General features: G+C 38.0%; 1 protein-coding gene across 2 annotated transcripts in view; it reads right to left on the bottom strand.

Annotated features, from left to right (window-relative positions):
* SLC9A8 (solute carrier family 9 member A8) overlaps positions 1 to 14,265 on the bottom strand; it is a 60,533-nt gene that overhangs the window by 34,915 nt on the left and 11,353 nt on the right. For both annotated transcript variants that reach the window (XM_016217405.2, XM_016217406.2), the window contains 2 exons: positions 6,981 to 7,039; positions 2,075 to 2,158 (listed from right to left, as the gene is read on the bottom strand). In XM_016217405.2, coding sequence (XP_016072891.1) covers positions 2,075 to 2,158; positions 6,981 to 7,039 — 143 coding nt within the window. The remainder of the gene's footprint in view (positions 1 to 2,074; positions 2,159 to 6,980; positions 7,040 to 14,265) is intronic.

Raw genomic sequence — 14,265 nt, 5'->3', positions numbered from 1 at the left:
GAATTTTTTATTCTAAATCCAAATTTAAATTAGCAAATACAGCAATATTAAAGGAAAACATTCAGAGTTGACTTCCTATCTTCTTTGGGGGAGGGTAAGAAGTGGACAGTCTACTATCTTCTTTGGGGGAGGGTAAGAAGTAGACAGTCTCTGAATTTGCATTTCTAAATCACATTAGTCCCTTTCACATAAATCACCACGTTTTCTGCTGGAAAGCCATCTTCAAAGAAATTATTTTTTTAAATTGAATCTATTGGGGTGACATTGGTTAAAAAATTATATGGGTTTCAGGTGTACAGTTCTCTAATACATCATCTGTATACTGTATTATGTGTTCACCACCCCAAGTCAAGAAATTATTTTTAAAGAAACTATTATTTTCCACAAATTCTGAACAAGTTTATTTCCCTTCCCTCCAAAAAATTAGAAAACTTTCCATGCTCTAACACACTAATCAAGGTGTGTTTTTAAGTCAAAATCAAATCCATTTCCTCAACATTGTTTTGAAATATTTTCATAATCGGCTGATAGTTCTTTTAAGAGTTATTTACAAAATGAAAGAAATGAAAGAGTAAAAGACATGACCTTTAATTCCTTCTTGTTTTCTCTTTAACAATTACCTGATGTCAGTAAGAGTTTGTAAGACTTGGGAAATTTTTTGGTTAATCCTCACCTGAGGATATTTGTTCCATTGCTTTTCAGAGAGAGTGTGTGTGGGGGGGGAAGACAGGAGAAAATATCCATGTGGGGGGGCGGCTGTGAGTGAACACGCTCTAACCACTTAGCCACGCAGGCCAGGATGGGAATTTTTTTTTTTTAACATTAAACTTCCTTTCACATTTTACATGGCTAGATGTACAATAAAATAACATTAAAAAAAAAAAATCTGGACTGAACATTTTAGAATATTTTTGCTTTGGTACTCAGGTGAAAAATTAAAGATTAATTTGAATGTTTTAACCAAAACTCTCTTGACAAATTTAACTCTCAAGTTTATTATGTTATTGTTCACAATACTACTAATAATATTAATATTAGTAATAATAGATATTATTATTAATAACAAGAAGCACTATCATTTATTTACTGTGGTGGGTGGTGCTTTGCATATATTCTTTCATCTAGTGTAAATTTCAAAGCAACCTGAGAGGAGAGTTTGGGGTGGTTGTTTTTCGGTCTTTCGTTTTTTGTTTTTAATTTCTACTGTGTCCAAAAGGAATCCATAGGGGGCAGCACATGATTAGATCTAGGTCTCTGGCTCTCAAGTCCAGGCTCTTTCCTCTCTCCAAGGGTAGGCCAAATCTTAGTCCTTTCAACCGTCACAATTTTTTATCATACTCACAAAATAACTTCTGTATCACTAACATTTTAAGTTGCATCATCTATTTTAAAACTTAAATACATTTATATTCAAAGAAAGCTCATAGACAAAGAAAAAAAACCCATGCACACACACAAAACTAGACTGGCTTAAAAGTGTGAAGCTCCTGCCCAGGCAGAAAGAGTCCCACTGGAAGTTAGAGGACAGAGACCAGAAATGACAAGGCAAAGCAGGGAACTGTGCAGAGGACAGTGGAGAAGGGGAATATCAGCTGGGGGTTGAGGCCCAGGGCAGGGTACTGAGAGGGGAGACGCTGAAGGACAAGTGGCCTAAGGAGGGAGAAAGGTCCAACATGGTGAGCTGAGAGAGTCAAAAGGCCCAGGGCACATGTCCCTGACCACCTACGACACAATCTATCCTTTTAACATGTGTCTGTCTCTGTCTGACAAGAAGAGTCAATGTCTCTGTTGTCCGAGTACAACTCAAATTCACCTTGGCCATCTTCCTACGAAAAGCACCCTTCTATGGCAAACACTAGTTGAATAAGTCACGCTGCCTGAAACCATGAAAGCAGCCCATTGACATGTCTGCTCCTGTCCACAAGTCAGGCAGTTCGGTCCAGCTTCCACCATGCACACCCAGGATGCGCACCCAGACACCACTGCTAAATTAATACCCAGGCTTTTACAGAACTTGCCTTACCAACACGGGAAGTGATCCAGACCAAACCACTAATGTGTGCCTGAGCCTTACCTTGTGTAACGAATATCCTGACTCAAATATAATGGGTGGAAGCAGCAGAAGGAAAAACATATTTGGACGAAACATTTCTTCTTCCTATAAATATAAAATGGGTACATTCAGAGGCATGGGATTTGTATAATTAAGAAATAAATCCATCAATGAAGAGCCAAAGTAATTCTTCTCGCAGGCCTGGCCCATTGGAAACATATTGTGTTTAAATAACTACCATGTTTAAATAAAAACACCAAACAGGAAGACAGGCAAAAAAAAAGAAAACACATGCTCCCCCACCCCCCTCCATACAAGTGCATTTAAAAATGTAGGACAAGGGAGTTTAACAGGTGACCAGCGAAAGAAAAATCAGAATGAAGTGCTTCCAAATACACAGTCATATGCTTTTTAGCCTTTACTAAGGAAAAAAAATTAATTTTAATATAGAAAACATTTCAATTCAAATAGAACATTTTCAAAAACAAGTCCACACATTGGCCCCCTCCAGGATAAAGGTAATGGCAAGCCCTAAAACAATCCACTTAGAGGACGAGGAAACCCTCCCCACGTCTAAGCCCCGCCTTTTCTCCACCTGTCACTGACAACTCTGCCATTTTCCTAAATCTGCCTGTGATAAGAGTACCCACCAGATGCCCTCACGACTTGGGACATGGCTATCAAGCCAGTCCCTCACCACACTTTCAGATTGAAATATTAAGTCTGATTATTAAAAGTATTCTAGATATAGCCATCTTTGGCAGGATGAAATAACACTTGGATTTTCTATATTAATCCATTTCTCTAATTGTTGGTGGACTGGGGAAAATACATATTTGTCCTCAAGCTCAAAATGAATATATGTAATGGACAGTCTATTAAACACTGCAGAATCAGGCCCTTTTTCATATGAAAATTTCTATGTCAGAATCTTGGCAGTCTGGTTTCTTGTCAAAAATCCCTATTGAAAAGAATCACTAAATGTATTCTTACAAATGTACAGCTGTTACCATAAAGACTAAAATAACATTTAAAAAAGGCTCAAAATAGAAGCAAATGATGACTTCTGATTAAGTCTTAAAATAACTGCCTGTACAACAAGCTCATGACTCAGACTGGGACCATGTGAAAAGAAATGGGCTGATCTCTGTTTTGTGGGGCAACCAATTCTGAGGATCTGTGCAGTGGGGTTACTGTATAGATTCTTTTGGAGTTTCAAAAACTAAACCTCCCCTGGGAAAAAGGAAAACCCACCTATAATGGATTGTGTAGTGTCTGTCCTCCAGCCCCAATTCATGTCCACCTGGAACCTCAGAATGTGACCTTGGTTTGGAAAATGGGTCTTTGCAGATGTAATTAAGCAAAGAATCCAGATAAGATCATACTGGATTAGGGTGGGCCCCAAACCCACTGAGAGTACCCTCACTAGGGATAGAAAAGGACACACAGACACAGAGAAGGCCCTGTGAAGATGGACTGAGGCAGAAACACAGCCAAGGAACGCCTGGGACCAGTAGGAGCTAGAAGAGGCAATGAAGGATTCCCCGCCGCGAGCCTGGACTCACTCCCTAGAGGGAGTGTGGCTCTGCCAACACCTTGATTTCAGATCTCTAACCTCCAGAACTATGAGAGAATAATCTCAGTTGTTCTAAGTCACCCAGTTTGTGGTAATTTGTTACAGCCACAGGAAATGCATCCACCACCATAAGATGAATAGTGTTATGGAAAGCTCCCCGGTTCCTTCTGGCAACATCTCCCCCCCAATAGTCTGAGGTGATTTTTGGTTGCACTTGAGAAGTGTGTGTCAGACACCTCTGACCCTGCAGACTGAGAAAGTCAGCCCCTTTGGATTCTTTTCAATCGCAATTAAGTCAAAGCCACCTCAGTCTGGAGCTACAGTGAGTACAGCCTCTCTCCAGTGTGCTGACCTCTCTCTCTCTCTTTTTTTTTTTTTACTATATCTTTATTGATTTCAGAGAGAGGAAAGTAGAGGGAGAGAGAGAGACAGAAATATCAATGATGAGAGAGGCATTGATCAAGCCCACAACTCGGGCATATGCCCTGACCAGGAATCGAGCCCCAATCGCCTGGATCCCAGGTCGACGCTCAACCGCTGAGCCACGCCCGGCCGGGCTGGCCTTTCTTTTTGCCAAAGAGAACAGGCTTGACCTTAGAGGCTTTGGCAGGCACATGTACTCCTTTGTTTATCTATAAAAACGATATTGGTTTTCCTCTTAAAACTCTATTATGATGTTCCCTTTAAAATACATATATATATATATATAGTATACCAGTGTTCATAGCAGCATTATTTACAACAGCCAAAAGGTGGAAACAACCCAAGGATCCATCAACAAATGAATGGATACACAAAGCGTGGTACAGACATACACGGAGTATCATTCAGCCGTAAAAAGAAAGGCAATTCTGATACATGCGAAAACATGGAAGAGCCTTAAAAACCACATGATAAGTAAAATAAGCCAGATACAACAGGCTGAATACTGTATGATTTCACTTACATGAGGTACCTAGGATAGGTAAATTCATAAAGAAAGAGAGTAGAATAGGGCTACAAAAAAAGAATAGGAAGTAGCAAGGGAGAAATGGGGGTTGTTTAATGGGCAAAGTTTCTACTTGGGATGATGGAAAGTTCTGGAAACAGAGTGGTGATGATTATATAACATTGTGGGTGAATTTAATGCTACTGAATTGTATACTTAAAAATGGCTAAAATGGTAAATTTTATGTATATTTTGCCACAATAAAGTTTAAAAAAACTGCTAAAAAAATGTATATAAATAAAAAAGCAAGTTGATTTAAAGAAATATATTAAGCATATGACAATATAGGTAGAAGGCAGGCCCAGTGAGATAGTCTGAAAATAGAACTTCTTGGAGAAAAAACACCAACTCCTTGTTTTTCTTATCTTCAATTGCTCCCTAAAGCACCCAGGTTCCAAACAGGTGTCCTGCTTCCCGCTTCAGCTTTACACAAACACCTGTTCTTCCAGGAAGCCTGCTCCAACCATCCCCACTAGAAACTTTGCCCTTCTCTGAGGTCAAGCACTGGTTGCCTGGATGGCTCTGTAAGCACTTAATTTATCACCTGGCTTTGGATCACCTGTCTGTACTATTAAATGTATTACTATTATTTTAACTTGAAAAGAAACATCTTGAAAAATAAATTCAATTAACACCGAAGCATATAAAACTAAAAGTGAGAGATAACCTCCCCTCCCCTCCTCCTGCTACTAGTGCTGGGGTCACCAAGTCAAAGGCTTCTGGGGGGCCACACAGTGTTACCAGGGGAGCAGCTTCATCGTGGTGCCTAGGATCTCTGCTGGGCAGAATGTGGGCTGGTGTTAAGAGAGCTGCTTTTTCAAGAGAAGCTAGAAGTTCAGATTTTTACATGAAAGTTCCAGAATTTTATGTAGATTAATAATATTTTAAAATCAAACAACTTTCAATTGTTTTTAAATCAATTCCAATTTTGATAAAATGAAACAAAATGTGTTAGGTACAATTCTCTACATATCAGGCTCTAACAAGCCTAGGAGGAGAGAAAGGTTCTAGTCTGTACCCCATGGCCTCAGAAGAGCCACAGAGGGGATGGTGAAATTTAACAAGTGGTAGGAAGGCAGAGACAGTATTCACAATGTGCTCCAGTGGGGCCTGCCCAGCTGCAGCCAGCTGAGAGGAGTTCTGTAATATTAGGAGTTGAATATACACTTGATGATTTATTTAATACATAAATATTTCCTGAATAATATTTATAACAGTTTCAAATTGTGTTTTAGGTCAGACTATATGGCTTGTTTTACAAAGTTCACTCTACAGCTTAACAGGCAAATTAATCTTAGGTGGGGCTCAAATGTGATACAATTTTAACCATCTAATTCTTTAATATTTTGAAATGGACCTTATTTCCATTCACAAATTCAATTTTGTAACATACCTGTTAATCTCGCTACTCAATATGGATGCTCAAGTTTAAGTTGAAATTCAGGTTTCAATTAAAACAGATATATGCTTTAAAAAAATCCTCAGATGTAAAGGTATCAACCCTAATCTAATAGAATGTTAAAGATGATGCTCACTTTCTAATGACCATTGTATAAACACAAAGGTATGGACATCCACAAACTGAGGACAGCATAGTACAGTGGAGAAAATATAGAATACACAGGGTCAGAGGGAGTGGACACACAACTCAACTCAGCCACTTTCTAGTTCTGTGATGTTAGATATGTCCTGACTTCTCTGGGCATTACTTTCCTCATCTGTAAACATAGGGTGGTGATAATACTCAATCTACTCCCATGGACATCTTGAGGACAATATGAGCTATAGTTTGTAAAGCATTCTGTAAGTTCTACAGGCTAGACAAAGCATGCTTTATTATTCTCAGCTGTGAGAGTGGAATCGGGAGCAATAAACATTGTTTAATATTTAATGCTAATTAGAGCCCTGGCTGGTGTGGCTCAGTTGGTTGGAGTGTCGTCTCATACACCAAAAGGTGACGGGTTCAATTCCCGGTCAGGGCACATGCCCAGGTTGCGTGTTCGGTCCCTGGTTGGGGCAAATGAGGGAGGCAACCAATCATCGTTTCTATCGCTCTCTCAAGTTAATTAATTAATTAATTAAAAATAAAAGAATGCTAATTAGAGCCTTTCCCTAAGATTATAAAAATGTGCATAAATAACACAACATTGAGCATTCCCATGTCAACCAAAAAGATATATGCTTTAAAAAAAATCCTCAGATAAAAGGTATCAATCCTAATCTAATAGAATGTTAAATAAATTAATGTGATAATGTAAACTTTACTGATAAGAAAGGCACCATAACCATCAGTGTTACTATAATTAAGAACCACCAATAAAAATTGTAATTATGTTAAAAAATGAACAGTTGGGCTAACCTACCTTCCAATTTGCCAGTTTTTTAAACTCTATAATTTTTATAACTGCTCCCATGAGAATACCTAGAAGAGAAAATGTAAGTTTAATATAAATTTAAGGTATGCGAAAGATTACTCAGGTTTATTATTCTAGAGAAACTGAATATTATTATGCCTCTAAATGACTTTTATGGATTTCTGCAAGTTTCATGTCTGAAAACACAAGAATGGAAATCAGTGTGAAGTTTTATGAGTTACATTACTTTCTCCCTTGCATCTTAGGCAAACATACTATAATGAAGTCTACAAAAACCTGGGGGGGAGAAAAAGCTTTACAAAATAGGACCTAAGGGCGGTCTGTGTGACACAGAAGATATAACATCTTTCGTTTTTTTCTACATCCACCCATTTTCAATGTGAAACAGGAGGAATCTTATGAGCTAAGTTTGCCCCTTAGTCCTGCCATTTTCAAGAATGAACCTAAGATCACTTTCTCAGGCTCAGATGGCAGCTCAGTGTAGAGTATTTAGTTAGAGATAAGGTCCCAATGCTGAAAATAACCTAAAGTAAAAATTCTGTGAAATTCCTGGAACAAATCAGACCATCTAAGTTCAGGCATGCTTCCATAAAACTGACAGCCTCATTCTTCTCTCATAAAGTGATTCTCAAACAAGCATCACGGGTACAATTTATGACTGCTATGTTACTCACTAGGTAAATGATTCTTAACCCTGTTGGCTCATCAGAATCACCATGGGAGCTTTTTATAAATTAAAGACACCAGAGCAGAACACCAGGCCTACTGAATCACGATCTCTGGGCGGGGTGACACAAAGCAAGCCTGAAGACCACTGTCATAGACACTTAACGACAAAGACTCCCCTTTCCCCTACAGAGGAAGGAGCATTCCCCCCTCAACTATGGAAAGCTGAAGAAACACACCTTATTGGGAGGGGTTAGGAGAAAATACTTGAACATAGAAATTTACTGGGAAAAGGAGCCACACTAACATGAATTGCCATGGGGAAGGAGGGACTTGAGGTGAAGAGAGGAGATGAGCAATTTTAAATTTATAAACCTCTATACTATTTGAATTGTTATATATTATTAAAAGAGTAATAAAATTACTTTGAAAAAGAGACCAAGACAAAAGAGATCTGAGCTATAAAGGGAGTCAATGACCATATTTGCAGAATAGGAGCTGTAAGATGTACATTCACTTGCCAGATGGCAGGAAAGTGCTGATTCTAACTCCTCTCCAGCCAGAGCTCCCCAACTGCTCCTTTTTCCTTACCTCTTCAAATTGCACGTACATTTTAAGGAGTTTTATACACATTTTTATTAAGCAAATAGTTCATTAATACTTTGTAAAATGTTATGAAAAAGACAAAAATCCCTTTTGATGAGATCCCACCCTCCACTCTCATCTTAACTGTCTTCCTGCCCCAAGGTAACCAACCATCTTGATAGGTTTGGGGAATATTCTACCAGACCCTTCTCTACTCCCTTACATTTATATTTAACCATACAGTCCTAGTGTGTTTGTGTGTGCGTGTACACACAAGGCACACCCGTGTGTATTTATATAAAATTTACAGTGCTGTAATGTATCTTTCTATTTGCTATTTTGCTCAGTGTTAAGTCTTGATCTATATGTAATAATATATCAGGGATTATTACATGCAGATCTGCCTCATTCCTTTTAAGAGCTCTATAGCATAACATAAAAATGCCACAGGTTGAATAGATACTCCTGCAAAGGAGATATACAAATGGCCAACAAGCACATGAAAACATGCTTAACATTAGTCATCAGGGAAATGCAAATCAAAACCACAATGAGATACCTCTTCATATCCACTAGGATAGCTATAATTTTTAAAATGTGGAAAACAAGTGTTGTCAAGGCTATAGAGAAATTGGAACCCTCATATATTGCTGGTGGGAATGTAAAATGGTGCAACTGCTGTGGGCAAACAGTTTGGCAGTTCCTTGAAAAGTTAAACTGAGTTACCACAGGACTCAGGAGTTCCACCAAGACAACTGAAAACAAACTTTCCTACAGAAACTTGTACGTGGATGTTAGTCAACAGCATTGTTCATAACAGCCCAAAGGTGGATACAGCCCAAATGTCTATCAACTGATTAACGGATAAAAAAATGTGGGCTATCCACACAATGGAATATTATCTGGGAATAAAAAGGAATGAAGCACTAATTCATGCTGTAATGTGAATGAATCTTGAAAACTTGCCAAGTGAAAGAAGCTAGACACAAAAGGCATATTTTATGATCCATTTATATGAAATATCCAGAATAGACAAATCTATAGAGACAGAAATGATTGCCTAGGACTGAGGAGTGGGGCTTTGGGGGCAATAGCTGAAGGGCATGGGGTTTCTTTTTGGGATGATGAAATGTTCTACAGTTGATTGTCAATTCTGTGACTATACTAAAAATAACTGAGTTGTACATTTTAAATGGGTAACTTGTATGCTATGTGAATTATATCTGAATAAAACTGTTATAAAAAATGACCACAGATTGTATGATTCCACTTATGTGAAATGTCCAGAACAGGCAAATGTACAGAGACAGAAAGCTGGTTAGCAGTTGCTGAAGGGGAAAGGGGGAAGTGGGGAGTGACTGCAAATGGGTAGAGGGTTTCTTTTTGGAGTAATGAAAATGTTCTGGAGTTACATGGTGGTAGTGGTTGCACAGCCCTGCGACTATACAAAAAAGCAGTGAATTGCACACTTGGAAATTGTGAAGTTTATGGTATGTGAATTACATTTTAATTTATTTAAAAGTCACATTAAAAAAAATGTTTTTACTGATTTTAGAGAGAGAGGAACGGAGAGGGAGGGAGAGAGGGACATCAATGTGAGAGAGAAACATCAATCAGTTGCCTCCTGCACCCTGACCGGGGTAACCCACAACTTGGGTATGTGCCCTGACCAGGAATCTAACTGGCAACCTTTCGATGCACGGAAAGACGCTCAATCAACTGAGCCACGTCGGTCAGGGCAAAAAGTCACATTTTAAAAACTATTCCCCTAATGATGGCTGTCTCCAACTGTTTGCTATTAACAGTGGTACTGCAATGAACACGCTTGTGCATGCCTCTTGTGTAACAGTGCTGCCCTAAGGTGGATCAAGAGACAATGAATGGCATGAGCTTTTTTAAATCTCTGAAAATGCTGCCAAATTGTCCTCCAAAGTGGCAGTACCACTTTCCACTAGAGCAATCCCCACATCCTCACCAACCCTGGATAATCATCAGACTTTAAATATTTCTGCCAATATGGTGGGCAAGAAGTTGTACTTTAAGGTTTCAATTTGCATTTGCAGTCAATCTGCCTGCAGTAATCATTCCTGAATACCAGGAAAGCTGAACCTCTTTTTGTGGTTTCAGATTTCACTTTTAAAGCTAGCATTTTTCTGCTCTACTAAAACCTCAACTTTCATTTTCCCTTGTAAATGTACACCAAACTTTAATACCATGATTAACACATATTACATATGAAGCAGTAACATTTGAAAATCAGTAATAATTCTATTGCCTAAGCTTGTTTTTATATTATTATTTATGAGGCACTAGAAAGCTTTGTAAAATATATTATTACTACTATTAATATTATTATTATTACTTGAGTAAATAATCCTTTTGAGAAGTCCTAGGACTAAACTATGGTGCAGTATTACATTTTGAGATTGAGGTCCAATGTTAGGAGAAATTAATTTATGCCACACAACTGGCCACCAGGTGGAAATAATTGTATATTCCTATCAGTAAAAAGAATTGAGCATGCATTTTCAAGTTACAAATGCTAATTATTATAAAACAGTGTTACTATATTAATGTATTTTAAAATATACACAAAAAATAGAAATTATAAAACAGTGAGATTAAAATGAAATAGAAACATAAATCCTACTACTATTTTCTGTTGCCTCCCAATGGATTTTTGTACACACACCTCATTATGGACACTACTGGATTAAACCAAACATTGGGAGCAATTAATAATTATTTGTTGAGCCTCTTTTCCCAGGATTTGTCACTTTAACTTATTTCTAATCCTCAAGAGAATGTTGCACGTAGGAAGGCTCAGAGAGTTTCAGAAGCTTGTCTGACAGTTGAGGGCCAGTAAGTGACACTAATTGACTACTGGCTCCTGGGTACATTCTGCCACCTCATGATGCTGGTCTACCAGGACATTGTAAAATATTAGTTTTCCTGATAATTAACATTACAGGAAAAATGCTTAAAATGCATTCAGTGTTATAATCGGGTTACAAAACAGCATGTAGAACATGATCCTAGTTCCCTTAAAGTATATATATATACACACATATTTATCTGCACTGTGTTAAAAATAAACACACAGACACACAGTGCCAGGCACTATGCCAATGTATAAAATATACTTAGTTCATTCCCACAATTAGCCTATAAGGTAACCAACCATAATAATAAAGATGATAATATTAATGACAGCAGCTAACAGTTGTTGATTACTTAGCAGGTAGGCAGCATACTAAGGAATTCCATGTATTACCCTGTTTAGTATCTGCAATCCCATGAAGTGAAGGCATTATCACCTGCATTTTACAGATAAGGAAACTAAGGCTAAGGCCCAACCTCACTTAGCTAGTAAACAGCAGATCTGAAATTGTTTTAAAAACAAGTTATTTTATTTTTATTTGATTATGTAACAGATGCATATAGTACAAAATTTAATATGATGGTGGACTCCACATGGTCCTACACCATATACCACACCATCCAGAAGCTGCCAGCCAGCCCAAGTGGTAAGATGGCCTCTTAAAGATGGAGCTGAGGCACCGGCTTAGAGCTGACATTCTGTGAGGAATAGAGCTCTCCTCTAGGATGCTGTATACTCCTTAAACCTATGGCCATTATAAGGTGGTACGTCCCCAACAGGTAAGCATGTGGACAGCACATAATGGGTAGGAGTGGCCCCACTCAACATCACTCTTAGGGGCTCATGTGGGAGTAGGGATTCCTACTTGGGGAATTTCTGCTCCTTTAGCCTGAAACTTTGGGCTCAGTGGGTGGAAAGGACATTTTCAACAGGGTTCACATAATAAGCTACAATGGCTGCTGCCCATTCACTTTGGGCCCTGTGTGCCAGTAGACTAGGCGGCCTAGAAACAGGCTACCATACTGGCAGGGACGATTGACCCTGATCATCATGAGGACATAGACCTCCTACTACATAATGGGGCAAAATGGAATATAATTACTTAGGTAATGCTTTCAACCATAAATGATTTATTGAAAACACTTTAAAATATTGTTAGCATGCTTTGTCAGCTCTAATTATAGACTCAAGTTGTACTACAATATGGTAATTTTGAAAACCCAGTCCTTGATTCTGCTACTTATATTAAAAGTAGATACTACTCCAAAGATACTTTAAAAGACAGAAGACCTACCAATAAGCTGGGAATCAGTACCTCTGGATTGTCTGTCTGTTTTCTGGAGGAAAGGCTGTTTGAATGTTTTGTTTTTAAAGTAGCTTACTTCTTCAAAGGAATGGTATACCTTACTAATCCACAGAGAACACTCATATGGTGAAAGAGGGAATTTATAGAAATCAGCCCTAATACAGCCAGTTTCAGAATGCAATTCTTCAACAACCTTTTTTCTTTTAAAATTTACCTCACTATTCTGGCATATCTGGAAGATTTAAGTATAAAATACAGCTTAAAGATGATAAAATGCTGAGACAAGAGAAAATGACCATAAAACTAGGAAAGTCAAAGCAAGGCTCCAGGCAAAAGCAGGGAGGAGCACACATTTAGCTAATGGCAGCAAAACAGCAACACGGACCTTCCAAGAATAAATTATCACCTCTGATCAGTGCTTCCAGAAACATGGAGGCGAAAAGTCTGTGCTAGCACTCTTCCGTAGAATTTGACAGCCTGGAGAATCCTGTCTAAAGCGATCATTTTGTCAATCTGACAACCAGTTTTGACCTGTAAGACAGTTACTCTAATACCAACACATGACTGTCTGTTTCTTTTCTAATAAATCAAAGCACCTAAGTAAGATTCAGGGAGAGTTACCCGTGGGACATCTTAAGCTGCATCAGTGTCAGGCTCTAAGAGTCTAAAAAGTAATGAAAGCTGTTACAGTTAGGAGCCTCCCTCTAAGTTTCATTTAAAAACATTAAAAAAAAAATAAGTACAACTTGAATAGAATTACTGTATTTGCTTTTTTCCAGAATTGCCTTTAGTTAATGACTCAGGAACTGAGTGATTTCTCATTATCTTCCACTCAAAACCACATTGACAAAAAGAGCATTAATCTTAAAAAAAATTACAGCCTGGCCAGGCATGGCTCAGCGGTTGAGCGTCGACCTAGGATCCAGGCGATCGAGGTTCGATTCCTGGTCAGGGCACATGCCCGGGTTGTGGGCTTGATCAATGACTCTCTCATCATAGATATTTCTATCTCTCTCTCTCCCTCTCCTTTCCTCTCTCTGAAATCAATAAAGATATATATATTAAAAAAAAAAAAAAAATTACAATCCTTTAGTCAAAAGAAGGAGGAACTACTATAAAAGCACAAACAGAGTTAAGAAGGTCATGACCGGAGCACTTCTGTGTATCCTATCCACTCAGTGATCCAATCAAATCTAGTTATAAGGTGAAACTGGTTTGGTTTTCTAACTATCAGCGGTATTCAGGCTAAACCTTGGCATTGGAAAGTCAAATTTCCAGTCCTTACTTAACCCCATCAAATTTCCAGCCCTTACTTAACCCCTTTTCATGTTCTAAAATAAAGTATGATTGTGAAAAAAATCTACTCCTGTTTTTGCTGTATACAACAGAGGATAGTGGGCAATACAATTATTTCATTTTCTTTCCTTATAAACTTCAGCCCAAAATCTATAAACAGTGAATCAGCACTACATAGCCAATGGAAATAAATATGTGAACTTAAGTAATATGTGGAAAGACTAGTAAAAAGAAAGAACACAAAAAATGATATAAACTAAAACCAAGTCAAGTTATCTAATCGATATATGTCTACAAGTGGTTTGGAAGCATGATAAAAAACAGTTGAAATTGTTTATGACAAGGATTTCTCTTTTTCTATACAGCTGTTTAACTGTGCAAAACATTTATTTTTTAAAAAGAGGCCCAAACTACAGAATTTCATGAAGTATAGAAAGTATCTGAGAGCTCTAAAAAAGGGCCAAGGAAGTATCTTTAGAACTTCACATTGATACTATTTTTTGTTTTATAAAGAATGAAAAAGTCTCGAGATTCCTTTA

Source organism: Miniopterus natalensis, chromosome 7 (genome assembly GCF_054644295.1).
Source record: "Miniopterus natalensis isolate mMinNat1 chromosome 7, mMinNat1.hap1, whole genome shotgun sequence".
Taxonomy (NCBI): Eukaryota; Metazoa; Chordata; class Mammalia; order Chiroptera; family Miniopteridae; genus Miniopterus; species Miniopterus natalensis.
Note: the sequence above shows the minus strand (reverse complement) of the source record. Positions and strands in the feature narration are given on the sequence as shown.